Source organism: Ailuropoda melanoleuca, chromosome 19, assembly GCF_002007445.2.
Source record: "Ailuropoda melanoleuca isolate Jingjing chromosome 19, ASM200744v2, whole genome shotgun sequence".
NCBI classification, from domain to species: Eukaryota; Metazoa; Chordata; class Mammalia; order Carnivora; family Ursidae; genus Ailuropoda; species Ailuropoda melanoleuca.
In genome coordinates, this window is record NC_048236.1 from 34030315 (window position 1) to 34052902 (window position 22588).

Consider the following 22588-nt stretch of genomic DNA (forward strand, 5'->3'; position numbering starts at 1 on the left):
ACTCTTAGGCATTTAGAATAATACCTGGTATAGAGTAGACCTATTTATTAAATATTTGTTGTGAACCTGGAATGCACTCTGCCTTGATTTCAACTGCCTCATTCTAGCCTTCCCTCATATCCTATAGTCAGCAGTGATTTTTTTTTTCTTATCTCTTTTACTTACGTCCTTCCTGTATTAGGCCTATGAAAATTCTTCAAAATCAGACGAAGTCTCTCAGGTGTAAACTGACTACTTAGTTAACCACTATTTTTATTACATCAAGTATTCTTCGGAATAAGGTGGTCATATTTATATAACTCGTAATAAAATTCATCATTTAGTTACTGGCCACAGAAGTATTTAACAACAGGGGGTAGAGTGTAATAAGTTCATTGGAATTTAAATATTAAAGAATCTCTTTTGTTCAAAGAACTGACAAAGCTCTGTGATTAAACTGTGGCTAGTAGGTCTTTAGTGACTAATTCAGCAAATAAATTACCTAAATTTAGAGCCCAATTTGGGTCCAGGCCATTAAGTGGGGATAAAATCACTTTTATACTTTACTTTTATATTGTCTTTAGGTAGCCTGGTTGCATTTCGGGTGTAATATATTAGAGTCTAAATATCATTTAGGACAATGACTACAAGCATTTGGATTAATGGAATGATTCAATAGCTGACACTAAATTTACCAATGCTAATTTCAATTAGTAGAGCTTAATCAAGCTTTTCTTTAGTGCTGTTGCACATGGGTACAACTGAGTGAGAATGAGATGAAAGCCAATTTCCACAGAGATTAGAAGTAACTTGAGGCACTCTCACCAGCATGTTCACAACTGCACATTTGGCTGATTAACAAAAATGCCTTTTCTTCTGTTGATGGGCATAAAAGTCCATTTATGATGTAACATAATAATGTAAGTTCACTAGGTTTTGGCTTCCTTGTATAGTAGTTCTTATATAAACATGTAAGTCATTGATAAAGGTCAAGTTTATCAAGTTTTGATACTGAAGAATGGATTTAACATGATCAATTTGACTGTAGTTAGCCAGGGATTCTGTGCTTCATTTAAGCTAGCTGTTAACTCCTCAGCTGGCTGAGTTCAGCTGGGGTTTGATGAGCTCTTGTAATACGAGCAGAGTGTTCTGGGTGATGTGTGGTAAAATATCGGCCTCTTCAAGTGAACATGTTTATTGCATGGATTTAGCTGTTTTTACCTAAACTGTGACAAGCAAAGACATCATTTTAAGGAAAAAAGTAGCAAATTAGTCCATGCCCTTCAGGAAATAATAATATCCTAAATGGGTCATATGTTTGTTACGAAGTTCACTTGAAATTCAGCTACAAGGTAACTGTGGTGAGAAACTCCAATCATACCTGTATCACCAAAAACATAAATACACCAAGAACTTAAATATAATTAATAATATGGTTAATAATATTTTGTCTACATATATTTCTTTTTCTCCTACTATTTTTTTAGTTTGTCTCAGGCAGAGACCATCATGCTTATCCATGAAGATACTTGGGGAAAGGTCATTTGAGGCAGAGGGAAGAGATGCTGCCAATATGGGGGCCTCCTCGACTTGCTCAGAAAGAGTAAGAGGCCACCAATGTATTTGGAGCTGAGTGTGAGGTGGAGAGGGCAGAGGCCAGATCCTACAGGGCCTTGAAGGCCACTACAATGGCTTTTCATTTTGGGGGTGAGTGAAATGGAGGTTTTGAGCAAAGCAGTGCCATGACTAGAATTACATTTAAAAGGATCATCCTAGCTGTTGTGATGAGACTACACTGTTGGGGGTGGGGGAAGGACGGAAGCAGAATCAGGCAGCTACGGCAGTAATCCTGGTAAGAAAAAATAGTGGCTGGGATTGGACGGTGGCAGCAGAGGTGGCGATAAGTGGTTGGATCTACGTATGTTTTGCAGACGGGCAGAGCCAACAGGTTTTCCTGACTAAATGAATATAGGGTAGAACAGAAAGAAGAGTCAAGAATGACTTTAATGACAAATGACTGGATGGATGAAGCTGCTGTCAACTGAGATTCAGATGACTGACATGAGATCAGCCAGGCGTGGGGGCAAGATGAAGAGCCCAGTCTTGGATATGCTGAGTATAAGGGTCCGAAAATGTTTTCAAACTATACTGCCGAGTCTCAAAATTTTTAGATTATTTTAATCAACCATAAGTTACACTAATACTTTTATAATTAGTACTAACATTTGTCAACAGAACAAAACAAGATCACGAAACCAGATAGTGAGGGTTTAACTGCCTCATTTCTTTTTCATATCTTCTAGGAATAAACTATTATCTCTCAAGTAATGCAAGATCAGCACAGAGCAGCTGAGACTGGGCTCCTTTTGCATATTTACTGCTGCATACAGGACCTGAAAGGTACTTAGGAACATAATTGTTAGGACCCAAAAGTTTTTTGCCTCTAATAACCATAATTTGTAGAGTAATTTAAGGTCAAAGTTTGTTGTTATTCCTGTTTTTAACAAATCTATTCATTTAAGTGTTACCATAACCCCAGGATGCCTTAGAAAAGAAGAGATTGAGGCCCAAAGAAACGAATTAATCTGGACAATAGCCAGATCATAGCCAGAAAGTAAGAGAGCCTGGTATTACACTAGGTCCTTTGATCACAAATCAGTGCTCCTTCTGCTGTACCTTCCACCGCCTCCCAAAGTCCTTAATTAACACATATGATAAAGTAAAGGCTTCAGTAGCAAGTCATCAAAAGACATAACTGATGAGGAGTGAGACCGGGCTCAAGAACGGTCATTTGAACCCAGCTGTCGATCTTTTTTCCCCGTTAGCCAGAGGGGGACCTTTGGCAGGGGTTTTGCCCATCTAGTTAATTTGCTAATGAACTGCTTTTATGTTCCACCCTCTTTTTTTCTCCCTAAAAACAACCGCATGGTGCTTTAACGGGTTCTGTTTTGGAGTGTTGCTACTTGTGGCACTAGAGACATAGACAACAAGCAAAAAACATGACACAAAGGAAAAAACCCCCATAAGTCTTATACAACCTCTGATAAAATCCTCACTTTTCCCCCCATTATCTGTGGGACCTTGGGTGAGTTCCCTAACCTCTTCAGGCCTTGTTTTCCTTCTCTGTGAAGTAAGGATAAGAGTATTTACCTCCCAGAGGTTTGTGAGGACGGCATCAATCGACAACATACAATGCTCACGCGTGAGCCTCTCCTTCACCCCAGAGAGCCCCTTCGTTTTTCTTCATTTAAATCTCACAGAAAAGACAATTAATGTACTACACACCATAAAGTGAATAAAGAAGCATCTTACATTAAAAAAGAAACCATATCCACCATAGGTACCTAAGTAACACCTCTAAATTTCTCGGTACGAAAATTCAAATATGACTTGTATACATATTATAAGGCAACTGATTAATATCAGACTTAATGCCTAAAGAAAGCTAGATCTTAATGCAGAAATTCAAACATCCTTTTCCTGTCTCACATTAGCTATAACATTCTCTGTTAACGCAAAATATAAAACCAGGAACAACACCCTTTGGCTATTAAACAAAGCAAGGAAGAACTTCTCCCCATGGCCTATCCACACAAATCACTGAATTACTAGATTTTAAAGACAAAGTCATTGTCAGATGAATTCTGGGCTTGGAAACATCCAAGTTGAATGCCAATCTGGAGTTCTAGGTAAATCCAGCAAATGCTTTGCTTTAGTACCTAGCATGGATAAACTGCCTAGAGAGGGGATGGCAAATGTGTTTCATCCTAAGTGCCAACTAGGATCAACAGCAGAAATCCAAAGCATTGTCTATGGATGCATTAAGATGTACTAAGCTTTAAAGAAAATTGTGCCAGGATCGATCTGCAATGTCTGCCAAGGATGGAGAAGTATGTGATGAGTCTACTGGCTGGCTATTAGTCATCCATTTCCAGAATCATCTGGTCTCACCGAAAGAAAAATTAACAGCAGCTAGCTTATTACTAGATATTAACGATCACATGACTGTAACAGTGAAATCCCTAGACATCTAAGCGGCATACAATAAGTGTTTTAAGATATAGGTGACAAGCCATAATCCAATTTCTTTTCCACAGGCATGGCAGAGTCAACGCTATGTGCTCATAGGCCATTTCCTTCTCCTGGAGTCACAGTTCGTCTTCATTTCCCACCTTCTCCTTGTGACGCCACACAATGAACACATTCCATTGTGCTCTTGTCAATGGAATACAGGCTAAATGATGTCCAGGCCTGGATGTAAATCTTCCCCTGCAATACTGCCCCTTCGCCCCCATCCTTTTTTGTCCTCCTTCCTCTGGCAGATAAATGCATAGAATCCAGTGGAGGGCTCAGAAACCCGAGGTGACAGAATCCCTAGATGGAAGGAGCCATCCACAGCAGACTGAGATGTGGGCAAGAAATAAAACTTGTATCAAGCCACTAGCTCTTGGGATTCCCAACAAGGTAGTTCTGTTTAAAACCAACAACCACAGTCTCATGCCACATACTCACAAAGATAAACCATGACCCGAGCAAAGCAAATCAGAATTCTTCCCCATGAATTTGTAAAACTCTAGGTCTAGGAAGAGAACTCCTTTCTCTTGGCTAGGCTGTGGTGATGTGGGACTGGGAGCTTTAGTCCGCCATGTTTCCAGACTCCCTGAGAAAGTTAGCTTGTGAAAATGAAGCATGCGCTCAGCCACTATTGTGTGAAATGGAGGCAAGAGAAACAGGAGGCGGGGGGAGAATCCTAAACAAGCACCAGAAAGGCCTAGTTCACCCTGCCTTTCCCTAAGCTTGGTTACAAGGGCCAAAATGATCCTGTCTTTGCCCTAACTAGTTTGATCTAGAGTCCTGTAACCCATAATCAAAACGGTCATGATTAATATGGGTATAAAGGAGGAAGTGAAAAATCCTTCAATCCACAGATAACATTTTGGCATATACTCTATCAAAATATGTATCATGAACATAAACTACAGTAATTTTTTTAAAAAACAAAAAGAAACTCAGATCATACCTGATAAATTGGCTTAACATGTCAGATAAACTTTCACAACGTCGTTTCTCAAGGTTGCTCAGAACCGTCTTGTTTGGATACACCGCCATTTTTCAGTCAAGTATTTAGGTGTATTCAGTTTTGTATTCCTACATACATTGCTGCGACAAACACCTCTGAACGCATACTTTTCTGTATTTTGCCAATTATTTATCAGAGATAAATTTATAGCCATCAAATTGCTGGGATTTTTAAGAGTTTTGAGCAATACTGCCAATTTTCCCTCCCAAAAATTTGCACCAATTTAGACTCCTACCAATTGCGTGCCCAATTTATACTCTTCTTTATCCATCTGAAAAAGTACAGCTGAACTCAACCTAGAAAGCATTTCTTTCTGAGTTCACAGCATCACTGCACGAAATGATTAGCGCAGTCCGCAGAAGGGCCAAAGTCACTATATTTCACCGAGATACAGAGAACAGACCCTTGAGAGAGTAATGTGACTGCAGCACACAGTTCTCCATAAAATGCAATAAAGTATAACTAAAAGTTAAGTGATTCCTTTGGAACTATGATGAGCTCCCTGGTGGGAAAAAAAAGGTACAGAACCACAGAGCACTGAGGAGATGCAGGTGGCAAACAGTGGGCTCAGCCTGGTCCTTAGCACAGCCTCAAATCAGCTTTCCATGGACCCATCCAAGGGTGCGCTCACACTCATTCAAGGCAGAAAAAACCCAGAATGTTAAATGTTAAATGCTTAATGAAGAGCCCAGAAAAACATGAACACACTGCAACTCTGTGAAGGGAGGGAGACAAAAATAACAAAACTTTGTTAAGCCATGGTCTGTTTGGTCAGATGATGGGGGATCTGTAAAATGTACACAGTCTGAAGGTAATCAAGTTGACAGTGGGATTTTAGGAAGTTTTCTAAAATTCTATTTCCGCTTTTAAGAAAAAATAACAAAATATTTTCTGATTTTTTAATACTAAAGGAAAAGAATTACAGAGGATGATAATGTGGAAATGACTAACTTTGGAGAGAACAGGAGAAAGAAAAGTTTTCACCTGGATATTTCCTTAACCTCAATTTTAATAACATCAGTTTTTTTCTTGGGCATTAACAGGCTTCCAAACCCAATGAAGTATGGCATAGGCATACTCAGATACACTGAATATACATCGTGATTTGGGGGGGTTACTTTCGTTTTTTGTTTCGCATTAACAGTTAAGCCTGATTATAAAATTCTATTATTTCAGTGGTGATAGTTAAGGAATGTTATAAATTACATCACCAAGTAATAAGACCAAACTAAATGGCCTCTAAAGTCCATTTAATACACATTTTTGTCAGTTAATACAATTTTTTTTAATTTCTATCCTTATACTAAGAATGTTTCTGAATTTGCTCAATGCATACAGTAAGTCACTGGAAGGGAAGGTGTTTTGTACCTGCAAATTTTATACTTCTACAGAAACCGTTACTTTTATTTTTTTATGATGTTATATTAGCCACCATATAGTACATCATTAGTTTTTGATGTAATGTTCCATGATTCATTATGTGCTTATAATACACACTTTTTAGAAGACTTTCAACTAAGTTACGTGAGTCTGTAATCTTTTTAGTCTTCACTGTCACCAACGGCACAGGCAGCACTCTCTGGTGTTAGCTCCATGACCCAAGAACCAAGCAACAGACAAGGTGGAAAAGACAAAAAGAGGTTAGGCTGCCAAGATGCGTCCTGGAATGCCATCAGGGACTGCTTCCTGACTGTCCACTGTGTCAGAAGTGCCCTGGGTTTGGTTTGCATTTATGGTGAGTTCGAATTCAGACTATTAAAATACGTGTGTGTGTGTGTGTGTGTATGCATGCGTGTATACATTTAAATGTTTACACTTCTCACATGACTCACCCAGGTATTTCCTGGCACCAATACAGCAATCAGAACTAGGTGAACAAGGTAATGACCCATTAGGGCACCTGCTCAAGGAAGACAGATAATAACTATTCAGTATTATCCCATACAGAATGTATGATTTTGCCTCTTTGGGACTTAGATTCCTCATCTGTGAAAATGAAGATTCTCCTCTGAGGCCCCCAGTTTGTTTCTCATAGTCCATAGAGGGGAGGGGGGTGGGGGAATGGGATAGACCGGTGATGGGTAGTAAGGAGGGCACATATTGCATGGTGCACTGGGTGTTATACGCAACTAATTGAATCATCGAACTTTACATCGGAAGCCGGGGATGTACTGTATGGTGACTAACATAATATAATAAAAAATCATAAAAAAAAAAAAAGAAAATGAAGATTCTCTCCAGCCTAGCAGGCCCTCTGGTCCCAGTTCACAATTCAGGTCTTGGTTAACATTCTTGGCCCTCTTAAATTCAGTTTTCCAGTAACCTTTCACTTCTTTAAATTCCTAAAATGTGTCTTGCTCCTCTGAACCTCTTCTTAGAACAGTGTTCAGCAGCTCCTGCCTGCACTCACCTAGGTAGTCCACTTGTTCTTCAGGTCTGGGCTTAACCATCACTTGTGCAAGGTCCCTCCACTGGAGTCTTCACTTCCCCTGTGAACACTTAATTCTTTTTGAGCCACTTGTAATGATTTCTTTCATTTTCTGTCTCCCCTATTAAGTTGCCAAGAGCTGTATCTTGTTCACCATGGTATCCTTGCCTCCTGGAACAATTCCTGACATTTAGTAAATACCCAAATATTTGTTAAAAGAAAAAATAATGGCACTGGGCTAAATAAGTTACAGAAAGCCTTAATACTGAAAGTAATTTCTAATTTCTATGAACAGGTCATTAAAAGCCAAATTAAATATGCTAACATCTATTGCTCTCTTTGCAAAGGCGAAACCACCAAAGTTGTAGCTTAAGCTTGTCCCCCCCTCCTTGGAGCTTTTCTAAAACCTTCATATTTCTAATGGTAATATTATCATGTTAGTGAATAGCATCACCATATATATGGTGAATATCATTTTAATGAAAATTAAGAGTATATAAATACTTTGAAATAATGTTTTTCTTCCATAACTATCCCTACCCCTCATAACGTATGTACTTGCAAATTACAAAGTGGATACTGAAAAACAGTGCTACCTAAGTGTATCCAACTCAAAACTAAAGCAAACGGTACACACATATACACTCAATAAGTGCTAGTGAAGAACTTTCTCTAATATTAATCATCATCTATTATCTAATCATTGATGATAGGCACCAAGAGAAATACACATCTGCTTTAAATCCACAACCAAAAAAACTTTTCATATCAGGGATATAAGTTTCCCCAAATGAAATTTTTTAAGTAGGCTCCACGCCCAGCATGGAGCCCCAACACAGGGCTTAAACCCCCAACCCTGAGATCGAGACCTGAGATCAAGAGTTGGACACTTAACCAACTGAGCCACCCAAGTGCCTCCCTATATGAAATTTTTATCATGTCATGAGGATACAAGTGTTGAAAGATTATCAGGAAATGTGCAGCTAGGTACATTAAGCAATGTGATGTTTCCTTTAATTGCTTGTTTTCCTTCAATATTACACTTCTATGCTTTCAAAATCTTGAAAGAAAATGATCAAGTTTAACTCCTTGCTCTTCTGCAAGGTTAGCAAGTAAAAGCAAAATCTTCATTTTTTGAAAATTTTATTTATTTATTTGACAGAGACAGAGCAGAAGCAGGGGGAGTGGCAGGTGGAGGGAGAGGGAGAAGCAGGCTCTCCACTGAGCAGAGAGCCTGATGTGGGGCTCGGATCCCGGACCCTGAGATCACAACCTGAGCCAAGGCAACCGCTTAACCAACTAAGCCAGCCAGGCGCCCCATAGTAAAATCTTTAAAGAAAAAGTTTATAAGAACAAAAAAAAGGTGTGAAATTTGGGAAATATGAAATCTGTAATAAAATCATTCAGCAAATGTTTACCAAAACCTGCTTCCATTCTGTTCCATGTTAGGGATAAGAGAGCCTCAATGAAACTGCAGACTAGAGGGAAAAAAATTTCACTAAACAGGATCCCGCTGCAGCTCCGTGAGTGATATGAAGGAATACATGCACAGGGGACCACTGAAGTCCTGGCGAGGAATGACTAAAGCTAGGTACTAGAAATGAGATTTTAAAAATACATTAGAACACGGACACAGCATAAAGGCCCAGAAGCAACACAGGGGATACTGAACGTAATGGATTCCAAAGTTTCTCAGGAATGAACTGTGGTGCGTATGGGGAGTGGAGGGAGAGAAACGAAGAGAGGATCGGAAACAGGCTGCTTCCAACTCTAGCATACAGGAAAAAACCACACCTGATGACTTGGATAAATATTCCTGGCATCCTTCCACTCATTTGGGTGAGCTCACAAGACAATAAAAGGTAATTCTCAAAGCCAAAACAAAGAAGATGCAGAAAAACACATGGTGAAGTGATACAGAAGAGAAGGCTCCTTGAGGCCAGGTGTTTGAGTGGCCAGAAGGCTTAGATTTTAACAGCCCAATGGGGAGAGAAAACAAGAAGAAAACTTGGAGACTAAGCAAGGTGGCAAGTTGGAATAAAGACCTTCACAGAAAGCTGGGACCCTCAAAAGGTTACTCCCTTCGTAAAATCAGTAGAAAAAAACAAAAACAAAAAAGAACACCTTCCAGCAAAGGAAGACAACAGAAAAGCTTGCCCACTTAGTCTAGGTTCTGGGGAAATGAAGGGGAAAAGAAGAAATCTCTAGGGCTTTTGTAATCATAGCTTTCCTCTTGCCCAAGTTTCTGATTCATATTTAGACTACATATTCACACTCTTCTATTCAAGACCTTCAGAGCCATATGTGTTCCAGAATTTATGATTGTTCAGATTTTACAAAAATAATATGGGACATACACTAGATATTAAGTAACACCCCAGTCTAATCTGAACAGCATACCACAATACAACAATATTTCTGTAATTCAACACATAAACTTTCATAGTAGGTAGTACAAATTTTGCTGCCAAATGATTTACAAAAAAGAATTTTGGTCTTCTTTTTAGACTTTGAAATTATGGACCTAGACTTGCACCAGATGGGAAACTCCAATAGCAGAAATCAACTGAAGGTGCTCCCAGGAGGGCAGCACTTGTGGGATCCGCCAGAAGCAAATACGAATCCTCTCTAGGTTATCTTAAGTTCTTAGGATTCCCACAGATGAAGTCCAAAATTACAAACACACGAGGAAACCTTTCATGATTGAGAGTCAGGCAAAAACAACAGCAAACACAGAGCTTCATGTAATGGATCTATGAGATACAGAATATGAAATGAATTGTTTCAGATGAAGAAAAAACAGAAACTAATATTTCTTACATTTTTGAGTTCTTCTGTCATCCAAAAAAAGAGCAAATTTGAAAAACTTCAAAAATGAAAAATATAAGTGAATAAAATTAAAAACTAAGGATGAGTAAAAGCAGATAAAACATAGCTAAAGAGAGAATTAATAAACAGGAAGTATCTGAAAAACAAAGCATGCCAAACAGTAAAGAAAGCATTTGAAACTACAAAAGGTATACTTAGAGGTACAAGGATATGATGTGAAAGTTTAGTGTATATATAATCATATTTGAAGAAAACAAAAAAGAAAATGGGTGTAGGCCACAATCAATAATAAGAAATGCTGAAAATTTCCCAGACCTGATAAGAGAAATGAATTCTCAGATTCAGGAAACCCAACAAGTTCCAAAGAGGATAAATAAAAGAAAGCTACATCTAAGAGGAAGGAAAGCTTCCAAATTCATTCTGTGAGGCCAGCATTACTCTGATACCAAAACCAGATAAAAACACTGCCAAAGAAGAGAACTACAGGCCAATATCTCTGATGAACACAGATGCAAAAATCCTTCACAAAATATTAACAAGCCAAATCCAACAATACATTAAAAAATCATTCACTACCATCAAGTGGGATTTAATCCTGGGATGCAAAGGTGGTTCAGTATTTGCAAATCAATCAATGTGATACATCACATCAACAAGAGAAAGGATAAAAACTGTATGATTATTTCAATACATGCAAAAAAAGCATTTTGCAAAGTACAAAATCCATTCATGATAAAAACTCTGAACAAAGTAGGTTTAGAGAGAACATACCTCAACATAATAAAGGCCATATATGAAACCCACAGCTAATATCATACTCAATGATGAACGGAGAGTTTTTCCCCTAAGATCAGGAACAACATCATTTCCACTCTCACCACTTTTATTCAGCATAGTACTGAAAGCCCTAGCCGCAACAATCAGACAATAAAAAGAAATAAAGGCATCCAAATTAGCAAGGAAGAAGTAAAACTTTCACTATTTTCAGATGACATGATACTATATATAGGAAACCCTAAAGACTCCACGAAATAACTACTAGAACTGATAAAAGAATTCAGTAAAGTCACAGGATACAAAATCAATATACAGAAATCCGTTGTATTTCTACAGAGTAATAATGAAATAGCAGAAAGAGAAATTAAGAAAATAATTCCATTTACAATTACGCAATTAATTAAGTGCCTAGGAATAAATTTAACCAAGGAGGTGAGAGACCGGTACTCCTAAAACTATAGAACATTGATGAAAGAAATTCAAGGTGACACAAAGAACTGGAAAGACATTCCATGCTATGGTTTTGAAGAACATTGTTAAAATTTCTCTACTACCCAAAGCAATCTACAGATTTAATGCAACCCCTATCAAAATATCAACCGAAGTTTTCAGAGAACTAGAACAAACAATCCTAAAATTTATATGCAACCACAAAAAAAAGAACAACAACAAAAAACTCAAATAGCTGAAGTATCTTGAAAAACAAGTATAAAAGGTATCACAACCCCAGATATCAAGATATACTACAAAACTGTAGTAATCAAACAATATGGTACAGGCACAAAAACAGACACACAGATCAATGGAACAGAATAGAGAGTCCAGAAATAAACCCATGAGTAGGTGGCCAATTAATCTCCAACAAAGAAGGCAAGAATATGCAATGGGAAAAAGATGGTCTCTTCAACAAATGGTGTTGGAAAAACTGGACCGCTACATGTAAAATAATGAAACTTTCTTACACATATACAAAAATAAATTCAAAATGGATTAGAGGACCTAAATGTGAGACATGAATTCATAAAAATCCTAGAAGAAAGCACAGGCAGTAATTTCTCTGACATTAGTCATAGTGATATTTTTCTAGATGTGTCTCCTGGGACAAGGGAAATAAAAGCAAAAATAAATGACTGGGACATCCTTCTGCACAGCAAAGGAAACAATCGACAAAACTAAAAGACAACTTACTGAATGGGAGGAGATATTTGCAAATGTCATATCCAATAAAGGGCTCATATCCAAAATATATAAAGAACTTTAATAACTCAACACCAAAAAAAGACAAATAATCTAATTAAAAAATAGACAGAAGACATGAACAGGTATTTCTCCAAAGAAGACAGACAGATGGCCAACACACACATGAAAAGATGCTCAACATCACTTATCATCAGGGAAACGCAGATCAAAACCACAGTGGATATCACATCATGCCTGTCAGAACAGCTAAAGACAAAAACACAAGAAAGAGTAAGTGTTGGTAAGGATGTAGAGAAAAAGAAACCCTCTTGCACTGTTGGTGGGAATACAAACTGGGGCAGTTACTACACAAAATAATATGGAGATTCCCGAAAATAAAAAATAAAACCACCATATCATCTAGTAATTCTACTACTGGATAATTACCCAAAGACTATGAAAACCCTAATTCAAAAAGTTGTATGCACCCCTATGTTTACCGCAGCATTATTTACAATAACCAAATTATGGACATAGCCCCAATGTCCACTGATAGATGAATGGATAAAAAAGATGTGGTGTATATATACACACAATGGAATATTACTCAGCCATAAAAAATAACAGAGTCTTGCCATTTGCAACAACATGGATGGATCTAGAGGGTATAATGCTAAAAGAAATAAGCCAGTCAGAGAAAGACAAATACCGTATGATTTCAGTCATACGTGGAATTTAAGAAACAAAACAAAGAACAACAATAACAAAGAGATGAACCAAAAAATAGACTCTTAACTATAGAGAACCATAGAGATGGTTACGGGGAGGGGGGTGAAACTGATGAAGAGGATTAAGAGTACACTTACCTCGTGAGCACTGAGTAACGTCCACAAGCGCCGAACTACTACACTGTACGTGTGAAATAAATATAACACTATTATATTAACTACACCGAAATTAAAATAAAAAATAAATAAATAAAACTACATCTACATACACATACACTACAGAAGGACAAGACAAACAAGATTATAAAAGCTGCCACAAAAATAGAGATTACCTAAAGGTGGGTAGACTCATATATGACTTCGTAAAAGGAACAACAGAAGCCAAAAGAGTGAAATTATCTTCAAAGGAAAAATAACTGTCAATCCAGAATTGTGTATATAAATAAATTATCCTTCAAAAATATGGCAAAATAAGATTTTTTTTTTTTGGACAAAATAAGAGTTGACTGCTAAAGAGCCTCACTGAAGGATCTTCAAAAGGATACAGTGCAGGAAAATCTTAGGCATAATGAAGGAATGGTGAGAAAAGGAGTGGAGGAGGATTTACTGACATAAACACTGCCTGTATCGAATAAGAGTGTCTAGCTTTGGGGTTAAAACTATGGCAGAATTCAAATACTAGACAACATATCATGTAAGTAAGAAGTGGGTGATTGGAGTAAGGTTTCTAAGTTTCTCTTTTTTGGGAGGAAACAAAAAGATACTGTTTTACTTTAGACTTCCGGTAGGATATTAAATTTTTCAAGGTGATCACTAAAAGAACAGAAATAATATAGAATTTAAACTTCCAAATTATAGAAAGAGAAAGCTGGAATTAATGAAAAGACTGAAGCAACTGAAAGCAGGGAGCAAAAAACAAGCACGGAGAAGTGTTAGGGGCAAATCACCAACGATTGTAACTGTTGTTATAGTGGTGAGAGCAGTAACGCTCCTAGTAGGGGCAACAGAAGCACCAACAACAACTGTACTTAGAGTAACAGTTAACAGTAACAGTGGTAGTAATATCCATCGCACATTGGTGCGTCAAGCTCTGGGCTAGGTATTTTACACGCATTATCTCATTTACTCCTCACCAAAGATGAGGTAGGTACTATAACTAACCTTCATTTTACAAATGAGGTCTATTCCTGATCTAAAGCAAAGCAGAGACAGTTAAGAAGGAGATTTCAGAGAGTTTTTAACAACTGAGCATCCACGGAATGTGAGAGATGAGGGATAACTTTTGTATCCCAAGCAACATTAGTGGCTTGGCCAACTGGATTGGCAATGCCTGGCCCCTAACAGCAATCCTATCACTTCATGTACGGATTAAGCCAAAGACAGAATATCCGACGAATGGAAGACTTGTGTTTGTTTTCTTTGGAATGCTGAACTTCTGTTTCAAGAAGCTTGGGTATGAAAGAGAAACAAGGGACAATAGGTTGGTTGCTGGAAGAGGCCATAGAGTCCAAGGAGAGTTGTGTGGAAGTGGCTTTGTTTGTTGTAAATAGAGATACTTAAAAATGCTTATAAGAGAGACAGAAGGAGAGCTTAAAAATACAGATGACAGAATAAGTGACATAGAAAGTAGGAGAGTTATCATTTAAAATAAAAGCGATAACCCTGGGAGCATAATTAATGATCAGACCAAAAGCAAAACCACACAAAGCAGACAAAGACGCACCTTCTCTCTCTGAGTAGCCAGGAATGGCATATCACAAAATCCTTTAGGGAACATCAGATCCCTCTTAAAGATGCACAACAGAGATTATATACTTAATACATAACATACATAACTTAAACATATGCATAAACTTTATGTATACATGGGAGGGCAGGAGGGATCCTCACACACTTGGAACAAATGGAGAGAGAGCAGGAACCCAGTTGTAAGAAGGCTGTGGGCTTCAGGCACAATTCTCTCTCTGGCCTGTGTGTTCACCCAGGTGCTCCTAGGAAGATCCATCCTGTCTTATAGCTCATCACGCAACTGACACGGGGTGTGCCATGCTACTAGTCTCCCTTTATGAGAAACAAAACCTAGAGCACATTACATAAACACCCCAGAAGAAACAGACAGCCAACATTCCCCTTCACAAGCCAACGGTGTTTCTCGGTGAAGAGAAAAAAATTTGCCAACAAGGTGGAACTGAAGAATAAATATTTTTAATGGCAAGAAATTGGCTTTTCAAACTGTTTAACTGAACTATGATTATGTTTGAAGGTTTAGTCAGTAGCAAGTGGCTCAGGAGTTGAGTCACCTAAAATACAACTCTGTAAGGAAAGCATTCCAGATCCTCAGGGAAGAGTGTTATATGTCACTTCTGACCTTCTTTACCAAGTATTGAAACCTAGATAAGCTCCAAGAATACCCTATCCCAGCATCAAACAATCTGAAGGGAGGAGGGAAGATATTTAAAGGATATTTATTTGTGAAAAGCTAAGAGATGGATCCATAGCAACTAAGTGCACAGATCAAATTACAAATAAGACTTCAGCAGCTATGTATTCAACATTAAAACTCATATGGCAATGCACCAAAAGTCGAGATTTTAATCTAAAACGCTGCAAACTAATATTGCAATTAAGATGTGACTTTGCCTACTCTGTACATAATTTTATATTTTTTCCATATATTCATTTTTTACATCATTTAAAAAATAGATTTGAATTACCAATTTTATACTGGTTCTAAGAATGTGTCTGCTAACCACACTGATCACCAAAGGGGAAAAAAAAATCTAAAATGACCCAAATAGAATTAACATTATACCATGAAAAAAAAAAAAAAGATTTCTCTGAAAATGTGGAAGTAAAAAGATCCAGAAAGAAATCCTCACTGTTCCACTAGCTGATATAAAGTCTCCTTCATTATTTTAAGTCATTTCTAGAACATGCTCCCCGCTATTACCTGAGACTCTTTGCCACTCTTCTCCTTCGCCTGCTCCTGCCCACCCCTGAGCCTCACAGGATCTCTCCGCCCCTCTCCTGGCACGCTGAGTGTTGTCTGGGAATGTCACAGGACCATACAGCCTGGACCCTTACAGATTTGCTGTATCAATGATCGTCGACTCGAATGCTGTTTCAGAAGTGTATTTGCCCCAGCTCTTCTTCACTGCCTAAAAAATACTATCTCCATCTCTCCACGCTTGGGCTGGGTCTTCTGGTGAAATCAAGGAGGAACAGAGGGTGCCTTGGTATAGAAGAATGAGAGGGTATACTTAGTCAATAACAAATAGTGAAATGAGAATAAGTGGAATAAAAGTAGAATATATTTACAGCAAATTAGTATGCTTCTCATGTTGAAAGTTACTCTAGTGTTCAGGAAACTTTTATACATTGATCCAATTAATTTTATTCAATAATCTTTGCCTACTTTTTGGATCTGTGTACTATAGAAAGCTATATTAAGTTATCACGAATATAGATATGGTATCAGCTGAATTGGTGTGCAAATAGCATTTCCATATATCAAACTATATTTTATTTATACTAGTCAACCTTAGGTATAGCAAATAAACTTAAATTTATTGTAATTAATTAATTAAAATTAAGGGTTAAATTTTCATTCTGCTTACTCATAAAATTTCTTGCTTATTTACAGATATTTTATGAATAAAATTAAAGCAGCAGGTATTTTGTGGTAATTTGCCAATATCTGCCTTGAATCAAAACACAGTCCACACCTCCCATTACCTCTACCAGATATTCTAATAAAAAATAAAATCTTGTTTTTTCTTTTTTTAAACAAATATTTATTTATTTATTTGGTGGGGGAGAGAGCGTGAGCAAGTAGGGGGAAGGTCAGAAAGAGACAGAATGTCAAGCTGACTCCCTGCTGAGTGCGGAGCCTGATGTGGGGCTCAATCTCACCGCCCTGAGATCACAACCTGAGCCAAATCAAGAGTCGGATGCCCAACTGGCTGAGCCCAAATCTTATTTTTTCTTAATTTGGGAGGACAGGAATCCTTTATAAAATGCCAGTCAGTATCCCTCAAACCTAAGATTCAGTACTTGACTCATTTGCTCATTATGCGGCATAAGCTCATTATTAAAAACCCTCAAGAGGTTTAGAATGGGGACAAAAACAGCATTACACATAACCAGTTTGGCTTTTCCTGAGGTTTGGTTTGATATGAACAGTAATGTCTAAGTTTGAATTTTGATGATGTTAAAGAGGTTTTGTTTTGTTTTAACAATATGGCATATATAGAAATTGTAAAAGCTACTAACAGAAATAACCTTTTCCTAGAGCTGCCGAACTTTCCAAGCTTCCCCCTGCAGGTGTTATGTTGGGTCGACTCTATTCCTTGGTTGTTCTTTAATTGAGACACAACACTTGGGTAGATACTAGGTGCCTTACTGGATCTTACTACTTTATTACTTGACTTGGGCTATCCTTTAGGCCATCAACTACAAAGCAGAAAAGGAAAAGCAACTGAAATGTAAAACAGTTGTAACCAAGAAGGTAAATACTTGCTGAATCCTGGATGTTTTATGTGTTACCAAATAGGTGCACAAAGTTACAAGGAAAAGAAAACAAGGATGCACAGGTGCCCCCAAGAAACTAATGTCAAACTAACATTGGTCAAGTGTTTATTAATTTTCATGTGCAAGCGGCAACATTATTATAGTAGAGTATGGAATAAAAGTTTTACATAATTCAAAAGTACCTTAAGATAAATAATCATTATTTAGAATATTAAAAATATTAATTTATTTCAAATTCAATATATAACTGATTATGGTGAAGCTTTTCTGAATATATTTTTCCTCTAAGAAACTCCCTATTATTGAAAAAAAGGGAAAAAAATCTGAGATTGTATGTCTAGAGTTTATCTCTGCCTTCTCGCCGATATATAATTCTGCTCCCAGATGTTAACAAATCATTCTTGTAAATGTTTAAATCATTTATCATTAAGCATAATTTTATAAATCACCAGAATTTACAGTAATTTTCCTGGCCTATCAACCTACAGAGGAAAAAAAAATCTTTTAAACCAGTACTTTAAATAAATACTATTTGGAGCCCATTCAGTTAGCCCAATATCCAGGGAAAAAATCACAAAGCCATAAACTTTAATCTTATTATCTTCCAACCCAAACTCCAAACTCAAAAGTTATACATCAATTAAACAAATAGAAATTAAATTTTTTTGGTCTCAAATCCCCAACTGTACATTGTGCTCTTTTCCTCCCAACTACTATTTAATATTTTCAAAACTAAAACATTACTTAAGAATGCTTTAGCACCTATAGGGAAACTTAGTTATGTGTCTGAATGTTCTAATAATAGGTGTGATTCACTTTTATAACTGGTGTGTTACTGAAAACCTGTGAATAAATTACTAAGGTAGTCGACTGTTATTTACAAGAACTTCACAAGGAATCCCAAGCAAAGATGCCCTCTTATGATGCATAGAACTACAACAATATTTCTATTTTCAAATTTTCCATATCATTTTTCCAGTAATGTGATATCGGACAGTAATGTGATATCTGTCTCTCCATATTCTGCCATAAGGTTGTTTTTAAGTGCAGTTAATTTATTACCTATTCAAAAAGTAAAATGTCAAAGAGAAAAACCAATACTTTCCAGTGCTTGTCTTATGCTCATTTTTTTAACTGACCAAATTTAAAATTCTTCATGCATATCATAGAAATTGCAATAAGGGCGTGGGTTGTACTGCTTGATTTCACACAAAGCCATACAAACAGGATGGGTATTTTGGAAATTAAACCATTCAGGCTAATACTGTTCCTTTCCACCTCCCTCTCAATAGAAAACATGACTAAATAAACCAAAGACAACAGTTAAGTGCAGTGGTTAAAAGCTGTGAAAGTTAATTACCTTCCCCGAACCTGTTAAGCAGTGATAAATTAATAATATAAAGCCCAGTGCCTGGCATACAGTAACTGCTCAATAAATGTGTAGCTATTATGATTATTCACATTAATAATTCAATACCAATTTCTGCTTCATCTGCTTTCTAAATACAGAATCTCCCCCTTATGGTCCACATCTTCAAAATCACCCCACTCACTAACATATGCTGGAGATACTGGAAAACCTCCCACCTTGAAAATTTTTAAAAGACCATCCAGACCTCAAAGATTAAGGCGACTAAATATATAGATATGGAAAAGTGAGTCTTTATCCGAATAATGTTTTAATAAAATGCTTAAATCTGTGAACATTCTAAGAAATGTATCAATATATTAATCTACCATTTTTATAGCAATTAGCAAATCCATCACCTAGTGCTTTTTTATTATGAGTATTTGCTAGACTGACACATACCTTTAAAGACATGAGTCATCTTTCCAGAGTTGGGGAAACTGATGGAAAGATGGCTAAATGATTCAGCATGCTGCAGCAAAATGAGCTGGTCATGAATTTATAATTTCCACTTGTTAGGTGCCCTGGCCCTGGTGGCCTCTTCCACCCTGTACTGCATATATAACACATGATACCATATCAACAAATTTTGTTAAAAATTCCCTCAGGAAAGGAGTAATGGTGTTTTCCCCTCAGACAAGTTTCTAGAAGCAAAATTATTCAATTTTACGACACAACGGTCTCAGAAGGCTGGATAACCCTTACAATGTCTGGCTGTAAGCTTCATCAAGCTGTGCTTATACAGACAATAGGACTAAAGTCAATTCTAACACTAGTGCCATTTTCTCAGCTGCACAAGGCAGACACTGGGGAAGGCCTGAAGCAAAAGAAACCCAGAAAATGGGCAAAGGAAGCCAGATGGGAAATGGGTATGGCTGTACTTGTGTCTCTTACACCAACGCTGACCTTTACCAACAAACATCACATCAGAGCGGGTCCTGAGCAGGTGGAAAAGACTGAAGAGCGGCTATAGAACGTCCTGTGACGTAACCTTAGCTATACAGAGCTTCACCACAAAGCCAGTGAAAGTCTTTAGAAAGTCCCTATTTGTCCTTCAATAACAAAATATTTACTATGTTAATCCAATGGAAAATTTATATCAGAAATACATAGATTCTAAACAAGATTAAAGCCTTTTTCCATCAAATAACCAATTTAAGAAAAAACATTATGAATGAAATGTTTTCTTGTAAAAGTGCACCATCTGGAACGCTGGGAAAGCACATCCATTTTGTGACCACAGCACAGTCATTCTGCCCAGCAGTTTCTGAGAAAGGGACAAAGAAGTGTGCCAGGTTGTGTAAAATGAAATCGCCATTATCTCTGAAGTCCAATTTCCTTATTCAATAGCTTGAATTTATTTCAGTTCGGTGTGGTTACATACAACATACACTCATACACCCACACTCACACACGAAATCTCAGCAACCACACTGAAAAAGAAGACACTATTTAAAAACTATTCAAAAATGTATTTAGAAAACTAGGGTGACAAGTTTGACCTTTTATGATTTCATCTTTCTTATTCTTTTCTTTTCTGGGGTGGTGTATGAGTGTGCAACCCCTGATTTCCTGAAACCTGGACAAAAGGGTGGTGTGTGGAGAAAGAAAAAAAAAAGGTGAAAAGTGCCTAATCCAGAATGTACAATATCTCAGTATTTTATAGTATTAATACATACAGTATTTTTTTTCTCCACCAAAACCTTGGAGGTCAACAGCAGAAAAAAAATGGCTCATACACAAACGAGGTTTCCGGGTTGACCCAAGGCAACACCTCCACGTCTGGAGATTTCGAGCTCAGGGGCAGCGCAGCTGGGAGTTCTGAAAGCTGCAGCATTACCGACAGCAAGCCCAGGCCGCACGCCGGCATCCAGGGCGCCTCTGCCGTGCGCATGTCCCACTTATATAAAAAGATGCTTACAGTCCAGGTGCTTTTTCTTGGGGCCCATCACTTCATGAGTGGTGGCTTTGCAGACCGCTCTCGCGACAGCGGAGCCCGTCACGCTGTACTGAGCGGCAGCGATCCGATCCGTGAGCGTTTGGCCCGACATCTTCTCCGGCCGCGTCTGTCACCTCCTCCTCTGCGGGAAAGAAGGGGAGATGGTCCTGCTTCAAACCCGCAGACGCTACCCTCCGAGCACCCCGGCCGTGCCTCCGCCAGCCGCACGGCGGCTCCCTTCTCCTCCGTCCCCGCCCTGCTACCACCTCTAGGAACCAACACCGCGCTAAGCCCCGCTGGGGAGACGCGATCTAGGGGGTCCTCCTAGCTAGGTCCCACTCGCCCTGCCGCCCGCCTCACCCCTCCGGCGCCCCCCTGTCAATCAGCACTGCGCCTGCAGCCGGATCCCCGCGAGTCGGACCAGCCCCGGCGTGCGTCGGGGTTATTCCCTGGGCGCCGCGCCCACCGGGTGCCCACCTCTCGCTTGCCCGCCGCAGCGTTTCTTCCTGCAGCCCGCGGGCTCCCGGTCGGAATCGGATACCCCAGCCCTGACCGTTTCCCTCCTCCTCCTCGCGCGGCTGCAGCACTGGGCTCGTCCTCCCTCGGGCGCGGTGCGGATTATCCTAGCATTGCGCCATATTCCCACTCGTCTCCTCTCCCCTCCTCGCCGCCGCCTCCACAGCCCCGCCGAGGCCCTTCCCCGAGTCCCCTCCCCTCGCCCCCAATCCCCGCCGCAGGGGCCGCCCGGGGGCTCTGCGGAGGCGCCGGAGTCTCTGGGCGCCTCGCCCTTCCCGGCGGTGGAGCGGAGACGGGCTGACAGCCCAGCCCAGCCCCCGCCCGCACTCAGCGCGCCGCGGAGCTGTCACCCAGCCGCTGCCCTTCTCCGCGCCCCGGGATTATCCTCTCCGATCGGCGCGCTGCCCCGGCGCGGGGGAGNGGGGGCGGCGGGGCCCCCCCCCGCCGCAGGATGAGCGGAGCCTGGGCCGCCGAGGGAAGCCGCGCCGGGGGGTGTGTGCGGCCGCGCGCGGACCCGGTGCCCCGGGGCCAGATGCCTCCAGCCCTAGCCCGGCCCCCCGCCCTCAGCTCCGGGGTCCCTGCGCCCGCCGCCCGCGGCCCCAGGAGCCTGTACCCGCCCGCCGCCGCCTCCTCCGCCGGCGCTGCCGCGTCTCTCTAGCGAGCCGCGCCGCGTTCCCATCCCCGCCCCCACCTCGGCTGTGGCTGCTCCAGCGAGTCAGGTGACGGCGGCGGACTAACCCGGGCGAGCTCTCCGCCGAGCGCCGCGCGGCCCCCTCCCAGCTACTCACACCCGCCACCGCCCGCCCCGGGACCGCCAGCTTACAGGCAAGGGGGCGCCGCGCGCGAGCATCCCCGGCCAGCGCGAGACCCGGAGAAGGAGGCGGGATGGCAGGGAGGCCGACACCCACCAGCCAACCACCCTCCGCGAGGCGCCCAGCAGCCCCTCCGCCTGCTAGACCCGCACCCAGCACGCAGTGCGCGCGCGCGCACCGCGCACACCTGCCCGGCTACTGCGGGATTCGCGGAGGGCGGCGGGGGCGTTGGAGCGGCCCTGCCGGTGGGCTTCTCAAGGGCTGCTGTGACGGCCGAGGCTAGGGCGTCGTCGCGCGCGGCCAGGCAAAGCCCAGCCCTTTCTCCTCTACGTTGTGTCTCTGGCCCGCCTGGCTGTCGGAGGCAGCCCTGGCCGGGAAGGGCA

General features: G+C 40.2%; 1 protein-coding gene across 13 annotated transcripts in view; it reads right to left on the bottom strand.

Moving 5' to 3' along the window:
* SNAP91 (synaptosome associated protein 91) overlaps positions 1-22376 on the bottom strand; it is a 142409-nt gene extending 120033 nt beyond the window's left edge. For 3 of the 13 annotated variants that reach the window (XM_034648069.1, XM_034648076.1, XM_034648075.1), the window contains exons 1-2: positions 22217-22374; positions 20860-21019 (exon numbers count right to left, since the gene is read on the bottom strand). In XM_034648069.1, the coding sequence (XP_034503960.1) occupies positions 20860-20989 (130 nt within the window). In that variant the 5' untranslated portion in view covers positions 20990-21019; positions 22217-22374. Of the gene's footprint in view, positions 1-20859; positions 21020-21354; positions 21558-21833; positions 21982-22006; positions 22063-22084; positions 22179-22216 lie in introns of those variants that run through there. The other 10 variants (XM_034648074.1, XM_034648070.1, XM_034648072.1 and 7 more) reach the window with 8 other exon arrangements.
* Between the last annotated feature and the right edge of the window lie 212 nt (positions 22377-22588).